Below are 11736 nucleotides of genomic sequence, written 5' to 3' on the forward strand. Positions count from 1 at the left end.
TTACACTTCAGTCTGCTTTTTTGTTTTCACAGGTCAGGACATAGTACAATTATTTCAAAAAAATGATTGATTTTGCTATCATATATACTTTTGATTACAAAAGTACAATAATCTGTGCTTATCTGTCAGTTTATACATCAGATTTCATCCACTGCAACCATATAATCACATATATTTAATAATTATGAAGCTGTATCTTATACCATAATTTCTATTCATATGTATTCTAGGACTAATAGATCCCTACTATATCTTGATTAAAACTAACTTCAATATATGAGCTCTTTTATTCTGAAGTTAATTTTAATCATTTTCATCATAATCATTGTAACTCTGATATCCACTGTTCCTCCTCTCACGGAGATTAGATTTCTTCCACATAGATTCTTGATGGAAACCAGCACTAAAAGACCTACCCAATCGTCCATGTTGTTTCTTAGAGATATTGTCTTCACTCTCAGATTTGGCAATTCCCTGTCCTTGTATTTGGGGTTGTTTATCCTGTCTAACATTTCCAAATGGAAAGTTCCAAGGACCAAATCTTTGCCAGTTAAGTCTCTGAAAGGCAATAATGCAATGAAGATTTCCTCCAACCTAATCAAAGTAAAAAGGTTCTTTGTTAAATGCACATAGGCACATTTATAATACAAGTAGATATTTGAAATAAAGACTTTGTGGCTAACAAAATACCAAAAAAAAACCCCACAAACACTCTGCTCCATGGTTTTTTTTGTTTTTAATTCAGTTACTGTATTCTTTCCCATCATTTAAGCTACCCTTTTTACCTTTTGTGGTCTAATATAACTTATCTTCTGCTATTCCAGCCACCTTAACACAAATTATCTTTTCTGGTCCCTTCTCAGCTTGTTGACTTCATCTTCTACACAGTCTCCACACTTGAAATCATCCCTCCAGCCTATTACTCTTACATAGGCTTTCAATCTGCTAATCAAAAATAAATTCCCCACCAGCCCTATCAATAGAGAAGAAAGCTATACGCATTGATGATAAAACCACAGAACATGCATTGCTTTCTGTCTGACCCTACTCCACTGTACTTTCTTTCCTGTTTATGTGCAGTTCATGCATCAAAAGGATCAGTCTATTATTACCTGTAGACTATTTCTGCCCTTGCTGCTGCTAGATTTTAAGCCAAGGTTAAATATTGTGACTGTAAATATTGTATACACAGACATCCCAGTTCATCCTAGCATATACCAGACTACTACTGCATCATGTCTTGTCCTGCAAGTAAATATAATTGACGAGTACACCCGTTTCACTTTTGTCTTCAGCAATACTTCAGATTAAACTTCTTTTAGTAAAGCTATCTTACACTGCTGAAGTATGAATGTTTGCTCTAAGAGTTTTGTCCCATCTTATAAAGTTTACCTTACCTTCTTTGTTTTTCGATGCTGTAATCCTCTCTCTAGGTGTCGAATATCTAGGTATTCTGGATTTTGAGTGTTTAGATCAGTAACAATATCTGTCCACCTACAGAATAAAATATATTATAACCCAACCGAGATTTATAAAACCTCAGCACCACTAAGACTCATGCACATACACACATAAATATATATTTGCAGCTTTGAATAGCCTAACAGAGATTTAAAGGTAGATTAATGCATAAATATATAAACACGTCAGATATAAACACAACAGATATAAAGGCTTCAGTTCTAATTACATCATTCATAGTGATCATTACTGCTCTTGGGAAACAGCTTCCAAATTGAGTAAGAGCACTATGAGTCACTATCAGCTCTCCTTACCCTTACCAATTTGCCACTTTGTAAAAGGAAGAAGCAAGGTGTTTAGGCAAGGAAACACATTACCTTTTATTGTATTTAACCATCTCTTACCCTTTTATAGTATTTCATTTGAACCCTTTTTCCCCTCACCCATTAAACCTGTTTTCACCAGGCTGCTCTGACCATAACTCACTCCTCTGTTCTATTTAATTCCCCTCTGTAATAAGCTATCAGTTCAGTCATTCCCCATTCACTCAGCTCTTCAGAGTTTCATAGCTCCTTTTAGCCCAATTGAAACATATATCCCCACATTCAAGACATCTTTAAGCTTACACACCACCTTTTCAGTTCTTCCAACCTCCAAATATATATATACACACACATATATTTTTAACATCACCCTCCAAATTCAGAAAAAACATTTCTACTTTGACCATTTTGCCTAAATGTACCTAAACTAAAACGCACAACTTTCTCCTAGGTCCTCGCACAACTGAAGTGGGAGGAAAAATTTCTCTGTAATCAGAAATAATATTAGAGGCTTGTATTTCATATTCAGGAAGCTTTTCCTGTGTTGTTTGTAGCTCATTATACCACAGGGAAAAAGTCTGTCAGTGGGATATCAGTACTCCATTTCTCAGTACAGCAAGCACATGCATAGTGCGATTTTTATTTTGTTGCACTTAAATGCTCATTAGTCCAAAACAGCCAGCTGTTGTTGACACAGTCACATGACTGACCAAAAACTTCTGTTTCATAGCATGTCAGATCTATCCCCGTACCTAAGACTCAGATAAGTACTTTAAGAGAATTTTTCTAAGTATTTAGGAGAATAAAGAAGAGGAAACAAGTTGTTTGACTTTCCCCCCATACCCCAAACAGCTCTTTTCCTAATGTATTAAAAAAAAAAAACACTCCATAATTAACTGGGGAGAGGAATTAACTTCTGACTCAGATTTTGTTATAAATTCTTTGTTTTAATGCACATTTAAGCTACTATTGTAAAAGACTGCAGGCTGTACCTACAGCTGAGCAAAGAGATCTAAGAGTAGCACAGTATCCAATGCTTACCCAGAACACAGCTATGTACCTCCACAATGGCAGCCTAAACTCAGCCAAAGTTCACAGAGCCTATAAATTCCAACTGGCATTATTGCAGAGAACTTAGGTGTCTTTTCTGTCTGACTGATGTCAGCTGCATCATACTGACACAAAAGGAAATTGCTTTGTCTCTCAGCAGCCTATACATGCCCACATACAGCATAGGTCAGTGTGTCCTGCTACATGGTCTAAAATCCTAGAGCCAGCCTTGATGTTACTGTGAAAGAACAAATAACCAGAGTAGAGGGTCAGCAGATCTGGCCTTGGATACTCCCTTGTGCTAACATATTAATTGCAAGAATTATTGGTTTCTAAACTGGAATTAAATAAGCTGTCAAAACATGAAGTCTCTCACTAGAGCACTTGTTTTTCTTAAAACTATAGTATATTCATTTGCAAGAACTGAAAAGTCACTTCACGGTCCCTACTAGGGAAATTCATGTTGTTTTTAGAAGAACACACATGGTTTTAAATTCTTACCTAGTAACCTACCTTTTACAGTGTATTGTTGGATGTTTCCTGCTTGGCTCACCAATTAAGATCCAGTATTCCACTTCTTGCTGCAAGACACGACCTCTGTTCAATAGAAGATACAATCCTAGTAAGACTTACTGTTCATACTAAAAAGAAAAAAAAGATTAACATTCTATGATATTTTTTAGCATTTTATACTATTTAAATTTGTTTCCTCAGCCAAAAAAAAAACGAGCTCCCATGCTACAAATAATGTATGCAATTGCATACACTGAAGCTTTTAGTTTCACAAGACCTGGAAGCAAGACAGAAGCTACTGCTTATTACTTGGGAAAAAGAAAAATCTCCATCAAAAATAATTTTACTCTGTTGAAAGACAGTCTTAATGTAAAACCTAAATATATACGCGGCAATGGAAATAAAATTCTGGAAAGACCTGTGAGGGTGGAACCCTCAAAAGAACCAGTCAGAGAGCCCCTTTCACTGCTCTTAAACTACATCCCAGCTGACAGTTGTTATTAACAGCTGTAAAGTAACCTACATGAAATCAACTGGTGACTTGAACAGCTTCCTCCTAAACATTTGTCAACCCATATTAAGTAAAAAAAGAACCCAAAAACAAAACAAAAAAACCCTCAGCTGATAATAATTCAAGTTTGGGAACAACTTCCAAGAAACACAAAGCCTGCAGCAACCTTCCCAAGGATGGTCCATGACAGACATCAGGGCATACTGATGAGAGAGTCCTGTTCTGCCACCTTATGCACATAATTAGCTTTCAAAAACTACTTCAGTTTCAACAGTGACAAGAACTGAGATTTTTCTACCTATGGGATTAGACAGTATATGGCCTTATTGTTTGCAATGCTTTATCCATATAATATTCCGTAAAATAATAATGCAGGATTTAATTTTGCAGATGGGAAACCAAGACACAGGACAGATTGACTTACCTAAGGTCACACCGCAAGTCTGTGGTTGAACTAGGAACTGAACCCAGGTCTCCCGAGTCCAAATCCAGCAACCTAAGATCATACAGGAAGTCTGTGGGTGACCCAGGAGCTACCTATCTACTGATTTATTTTGAAACTTAAGTTTCAATTCTAAATAAAAGCCTTCCTCATAACTAGAATACAAAAATGGGTAAGTAAGAAATACTGCAGAATCTATTAATAGTGCTTCTGGACTCTAAACAATTTTTCCCAGTCATATATTGGAAGATTGGAACATGGTGCTCTTATGATCTGACCTCCAGACATTACATTTTTAGGAGAGATCTGATTTTAGGAAAAAAAAATCCAATACTGACTTAAAAGTTCTATCACTAGCAACTGAGAACTCATTTCAACCACTGTTAAAATATTCAAATTGTTGATCTCCCTCATTACTAAACAATGAGAATTCAAACTATAAGGCATCTTAAGTTTCCAGCCACTGGACCATATTATTTCTTTAACTGCATTTCCAATCTAGTCGGCAAAAGTTTTCTTGACTTCTCTCCTCTCCCTGTGCAGATATTTGATACCTGATTGAGTAAGCAAGCCATTAACCTTCTGGTAAACATAAGCAGACTTAACTGCTGAATTTCCATTTGGGGCATATTCTTCCAAACTCGTCTCACTCACATGGCACATCAGTGAATGCAACCTTAATAAAAACATCTGTATTCTTTTGTTCATATACTGCAAGCTTTCATTGACCCCTCCGTCTCAGTCTCACACTGGGAACAGAGTAGATTTAGATGATTACACTTTATTGCCTTCACACAATTACTGTTTTGACACTACTTCTTCAACATAGCCAAATGTAGACTGCTTGGTAAGCAAAGGTTCACCTTACATCAGCAACCTACTCTCTTCATTGGCTAGCATTCCCTACAATCAGTATCTTCTGAGTTTGTCAGAGATTGTTTTCTTATGCTCATTGATAATGTGTGTTTACCAACAGCTGAACCATGAGCAAGTCCAACAGAAACATCCAAAACATACTATGTTTACAACTATTTTGAGGCAGAAAAAAAACAGTTTAATTTGATTCTGTGAGCAATGTAAAACATGAACTACTTTCAGCATATCAGACAGTGGCAAGTTAAATGCCTTAAAAAAAGCTCAGATATACTGCCTCCAGATTTCAAAATTTTTCAAATTTACCAAGCTTTGTATTTTTATGCAATGTTTTTCATAAACCCAATATGAATATCAATATTATCATCTAGTCTTCTAACTTCTATTATCCAACTATCTTTCAACCCATACTTAACTGAAACCCATATCAACTATTCCATTATTTTATCCTTTCAGAGTTTATCACCCTGAAAAACCTGAAATCATTTGAGTCATCACTGGCATATTAACTTTCTCCTGGTCTTCTCGAAGTGCTCCAGCATTCCAAGAGCAATTAAAAGAGGTAAACACAATAATATTCTAGTGATCTCTTCACCAGATCGTCTGTTTTGTTGTTGGGTGTGGGGGGTTTTGTTTGTTTTTTTTAAGATTCTTGGTAACAAATTATTTAGATCTGTTTATTTTTCAAAGCCTTAAACTCCAGGAGTTGCAGTTTATCATCATTCTTCATAAACACTGCAAAAAAGTATGTGGCCAGCATTCTGCAGTACCGCAATATCCCCTATATTCTCACTATACACAAACACTTATTTCTGCAATGGCAAGTTTCATCATTACCGTTTCATAATGGATTAATAGCTAAGCTTCTTTTTACTTCTATTTATCAAGAAAATCCTAAAACACACACACACTTCCTTTTTCCCTAAGCTCTCTGGGCACAGACTCTCCCACCTAATTAGTTGGTTTTTTGTTTTTCTTCTGTTTATTTTTTAAATAAAAAATTTACCTTGCTTTTTTTCAGTCTACATAGTTTCATTTTTCAGCAAGGCTGCCTTCATTTGTCCTTCAGGCAAGTATCCTCTCCACACCTGGCTAAAATGTCTTTAAAAAAATGTAATACCATTCATAATTTTCTGTTTAAATTCTCTCATCCAGTTGGCTAAGTTGTGTTTAGTTTTGTAAAATCAAGCCTTTTGACGTACATAGTAATATTTGGCTAGCTCAGACATAAATGCTTTTCCAACTTGCACTGAAATACTGTTGAGGGAGAAAAATAGTATGAACTTGCAGTAAATTTCTCTGTAGATTTTCTCTACCAAAATAAAAATAAGCACAATATCTTACCTGTATGCTTTACTAGCTTTTACAGGAGTTGCTTCAAATCCAATTGGGCAAAAATAATGATTTTGGCAATGGTAGATGTAGGCCATTGATTCATCTTTCAGTCCACGTGTTAGCTTTGCCAGGGCCCCTGCAGCTATAAAGAAAGATCACGTTACAGTTCAAAGTGCTTTTGGTGCTGTGTTACACATTCAGCAGAAAAGACCTATGTGATAACATAAAATAGTTGCAAAGCTTTTTTCTAAACTGACAGGCACATACAAAATAGAGTTTTCACTTAAAACTTGCAGCTTAAAATTCCAATTCCTGCATGGTACTAAAAGGTAACATCTGCCACATGAGCGGATACTAGGGAAATACAATATAAAGTATACATTGTTTTTAGAACAAAGTCATACTAAAGATTACTTGCCTTGCAAAAAGAACCAAAAATATCTCTGAACTCAGGAAACATACTACAATTCAAAGTAATCCCACTGACCCAAGTCAGATGTAGCACATATCAGTGATAAAACTGGAACTCCTGAAAGTTTTCAAACATTTTCATATCATGAGCTTCTTAAAGCTTCATAGTCTTGTAAACACCTCCCAAATACGGCCACACCATATTCCGTAACAACTACAGTGGTCAGTTTCAGAAAAAGAGTAGAAAAAGCACTGAAACATGAAAGAATTCTCAAATGGGATACTAAGGACAAAAAAAAGATGCCTGAACATACAACAGTTCGACAGCAAAGAGCAGTTTGCTCAGGTTCCCACTTTAAAAAATTCCCCATAACTTGTCAGTAGTCCAGTCCTTTCAAATTACCCTTCCAGTCTGAAAATAATTACCCAGACTACCTCAAAGACTAATAATCTGTATACAAAAATACAGTTTTTCTTTAGTTAGCACACTTAAAGTATACACAATGGAAAAAAGTAGCTTCAGTAGCTAATTCGGAGTAATCACCTAACTTTTAGAGATAGATGCTAGCTACAGCCAGGCATGAAGGAGAAATTGACTAATTTCAAAACTGCATATTTAAAAGGCAGAAACATTTAATAAAGGTATTAATTTAGTAGCTTGGATGCTGTATATTCATCATTTTAGAAAGCTGTGCAAAAAATTCAGAAATAGAAATATGCTCTTCCCTTGTGTATTAAAGCAAACAGGGATACCAACACAAAAGTGGAAATGCAGAATCCTCCTGGATACCTTAAAAGTCCAGCTCTTTCACAGCAACTCCACAGCCCAGAATATATTTTATTAAAAGTATAAATGAAAGTTTTAGTAAAATAAGAGAAAAAGTAAAATAAAAAAACCCGGCAATTTGGAGCTATTTGATACCTTATCTGAAACTGCAAATATAAGGACTATTTACATAATCTGTTCTGTCAAATCTTACACATTATAGGACTTTTCCAGTTTACATATTGGAAGACGAATGCTTTAGGATTAGCTACTTACCAGTTTCTCCAGCTGTCTTGTTCTTCCCATGAGGCTTATACAGAACATATGAACATCCTTTTATATGGAAGTGATCATTTATTTGCCTAAACCATCTGAAACAATAAGCTTAAAGATTGTAGTATCTCAAAAATTAGTAAGTGCAATTCTATTCTCCCACTCCTTGACAATTTAGGAAAGAAGTCTCAATGTGGTGCCAAGTACCCACCACAGGCATACAGATCTCAGATGACCATGCTACCGTAATACAAATAAAACATAACATCTCCTAGAAAGCTATATAAATATTTAAAGCTTTCTCCTCCATCTTGTTTTTCCAGATCTGGCATAAATCTGTGCATAATAACCAAAGGGCAAGATGTGAAAACATTCATCCTATTGTATTCAGTCCAGTCCCATCTAACTTTCAGAAAAACGCTCAGTTTCTGAAGTGCTGAACTTTAAACATGGTTTGCATGCTACCCAAAGAAAACCTTCTAAGACAGCTATTAGCAGGCAGGACTCTTTAGTGAGACTGCCTGTATACCACGTTTGGCTTTCAACACACACAATTCACAATTGTATGCCAATACCAGAACTCTTCACAGCAGCAATAAGTAACAACTGGTCTCAGATGTTCACTGCCTTTTTCTGCACTAGAAGATTCAAATTCACATCTCTCAAGATAGCACCTCAATTATAAAGCTATCTTAGGATGGATACGACTCTCAGCCCTGCTGTTTTCCAGTCTGACAAGTACTTAAAAAATGACTGGGCAGAGAGAGGGGGGTGGGGAAAAGCGGATAACTAGTGTAGTGCATAACACACTCACAGGGGGAAAAAGAAGAATTTCAGGTTTTACTTTCTGCTCTATAGACTGTTACTGTAAGGAGACAGACTATTCTATCAGCTGCTTCTGAAAGCGTTACTGTACCCTGACATACTCCAAAGAGATACAAAATAAGATCAGTCTTTCAAGGCAGAGAAGGAAATTTTCATGACTGCCTTCAACAATCTAGCTAATATACTATTATTTAAGAACAGATTGCTGCCACATTTTCTAATCCGGCACCCATATGCTGTGCCAAACCATATACATTACCTTCCAAATATACTAACTAGGTAAGATGCTACTGATGGAACAGGCAAAAGACTGCAATATTTTTTAATCTCACAGACATGTAACACATTAAAGCCCTGTCAAGATGCTCAGCACTATCAAAATATGCTTCTGGCCCTGTTTAATTCTAAAATTCTTTATGAGGTTAGTAAAACAAAAAAGGACACAGATTTTAGGCCTAACTTCTCAAGACCAGGGAGCAGCAGAACAGAAGTTAAAGGGAACTTTAAAGTTTAAATTCTTTTGTGACTCCAGTCCCACTTCCCTTCCCTGCCCCACCCTGAAGAAGTCTTTTGTGGTAAAGGTACAGGGAACACTCAATCTCATTTTCAATTCTAAAACAAATTTTTACATAGAGCTACTGTTATATGAAATGCCTTTACAGGCTAATTTAATGAAATTATCAAGCATTTAACATGGCTTTTGAAGACAGGTGAATGACTGTAAAAAACTTCTCCTAATCAAGACAGTGTTTGCATTCAATAGAATATTACACTGCCACTAGTCAAACTGAACCAAAAATCAAATATAATTTCATGTTCTCATGATTTGTGTACCAACATAGTACCATACCAAATGGCTAGTGCTCTTTTTGAAAAGTTCCTTTGGACTCTGTCAGAGCACCAGATATTCTTCATTACTCGGAAAACTTACATGACCAATTTGCATCAGCCACATCCCTTTTCTTTTTTCCTAACAAACCAATACTACTGCATTTTTAGAGATTCTCTCAGCTTTATCATGTTATTTTTGCACATATTAACACTTTAGCTGCATCAAGAATACCAGACATACCTCATCAAAGTTGTATTTCCAGTGAAAGGACCAAATCTAATCTCCTCGAATGGTGGTTGAAAGCCCAGTATATGCAAAGCTTCCTCTTGAGTAATAGGTGGCAAGCTGAAAAAACAATAATTTTGTTTGATAATGTAATTAAAAACATATTTTAGACTCTCTGGAGGTAAAGTGGTCTAAGTGTGACTTACCTTCCAGCCCCCAGTGTACTATATAAAAAATTCCAGCAAGACACTAAGGATGAAATTCCACAAGAAGTCTTGTACTGTGGTCGGCTAACACAATACCTATTTAAAAAGAAAAAAATCAAGTCAGTAAGCATTCTTGATTTAGCCATGTGAGCATCCTGAAGTATTTTTGTACATTATTTTTTAAAAATTTGGAGCAAGTATATTAACCCAATTCCTTCAAATTTGTCAGACACTACAACCTTATTTCATACAAATGAGTCACCATCAAATTTTTAACAGCCCCTAGAAAGTTCTGTACCAATGATCTTGTAGGAAGAATGACTGCATACTAATATAATACACAGTTTCAGCCAGTCTCTTTTAACACACGAGCTTTTAGTAAATTGCATCTCTACCAATTTACTAATGAATGTGATTCTGGGCCACAGGTTCCCAGGACTCTAATTTCCTGATGTCACAGAAATACAGTAAGTTAGAATTGGATGAATTCACTAAATAAAGTGAACTTAGTGAACTAAGTCCATATGATACACATTCATAGGTTGGATAGAACTGATAAATTTTGCTCAAATATTTCCAAACCAAAAGAAAAACCGCAAGTAAGACAATTACATGCAAGGTTATTTTTTTGCCTGACCACGCTCGTGAACTTGCATTTTATTAGCAGCAAATCCCCACATAACTTGTTTCCTTATTGAAAGGGAAAACTGTTTAGAAAGCAAAACACTTTTAGTATTTTAACATATGGGAGGGAAGCTGTTATTCTCACCATCCTGTGGAAAGTATGTTAAACGTATAAAGACTAAATCTCATACCCCACACAGTATTTCTACTAAAAAATATTAAAGACATTATTAAGAAGCTTTAAATAAGATAATCAGCAACAGTGTTTACCAACAGACTATATGGGGATAATCTTAAACACAGGTCATAAATACTACCATCTCCGGAGGTCCAACACTTTTCTCTCCTTCACCTCTTCAAGAGCAGAACGCTGAGGACACTCCCTGTATTGTTTGCTTTTTTTGTCTAAAGATTTTTTCTTTGTTACTTGTTTCTTCATGTTGCCTGCAAAACAGATTTCAGAAGCAAATTAATTGCTGGTTTACCTTCCTCTTTGAATCTTTCTCTTTGAAAATTTTTATTAATAGCATGCATCTCAAATACAGATAATAGCTGTGTCATTAAATGCAAACTGGGACTAAACATTAATTGAAGAAAAAGCTTAAATAAGCAATCAAGATTGTCAACAGGTTTGTAAAGCACTCACTAACCACCTAAACAGTGTCTTGTTTTTCCTGAGCAGAAGTAATAATCACCTGCCCAGCTGTTTGGATGGGACAGTCAACCTGATTACTTTCTAACAAGTTAAATCAGCCATCCTAGAAACAGGTTCTCTGAAAAATCATACACAGCTAACATAATGCTGTCCCACTGGGGGAGTAGGAAGCAATCACCAACATAAACTTCCTATCACATAATATTAAATACATGGGGAAATATAATTAAATATTCGGTTTTCATGGCCAAGCTGCACAGCCAGCTACACTTTCTGATGGAAACTGCTATGCAAATTCACTAAGAATAATATACCCACAAGGTCTTTTCCTTTTTGTAAACCACTGAGGCAGTGGAAAAATTAAAATAGTTCAGCCACACACATCAGAGCAGGGGTATTTCTGTCCCATTT

The 11736-nt window shown here is 35.8% G+C and overlaps 1 protein-coding gene across 1 annotated transcript in view; it reads right to left on the reverse strand.

Annotated features, from left to right (window-relative positions):
* Nucleotides 1-11736, reverse strand: part of LOC112996225 (DNA excision repair protein ERCC-5) — a 32641-nt gene that overhangs the window by 17591 nt on the left and 3314 nt on the right. The window contains exons 3-11 of the mRNA XM_064504214.1: nucleotides 10988-11114; nucleotides 10047-10142; nucleotides 9856-9960; nucleotides 7962-8056; nucleotides 6518-6650; nucleotides 4283-4354; nucleotides 3348-3431; nucleotides 1398-1494; nucleotides 345-594 (exon numbers count right to left, since the gene is read on the reverse strand). Of these exons, the coding sequence (XP_064360284.1) occupies nucleotides 345-594; nucleotides 1398-1494; nucleotides 3348-3431; nucleotides 4283-4354; nucleotides 6518-6650; nucleotides 7962-8056; nucleotides 9856-9960; nucleotides 10047-10142; nucleotides 10988-11114 (1059 nt within the window). The remainder of the gene's footprint in view (nucleotides 1-344; nucleotides 595-1397; nucleotides 1495-3347; nucleotides 3432-4282; nucleotides 4355-6517; nucleotides 6651-7961; nucleotides 8057-9855; nucleotides 9961-10046; nucleotides 10143-10987; nucleotides 11115-11736) is intronic.

Source organism: Dromaius novaehollandiae, chromosome 1 (assembly GCF_036370855.1).
Source record: "Dromaius novaehollandiae isolate bDroNov1 chromosome 1, bDroNov1.hap1, whole genome shotgun sequence".
In the NCBI taxonomy this organism is placed as follows: domain Eukaryota; kingdom Metazoa; phylum Chordata; class Aves; order Casuariiformes; family Dromaiidae; genus Dromaius; species Dromaius novaehollandiae.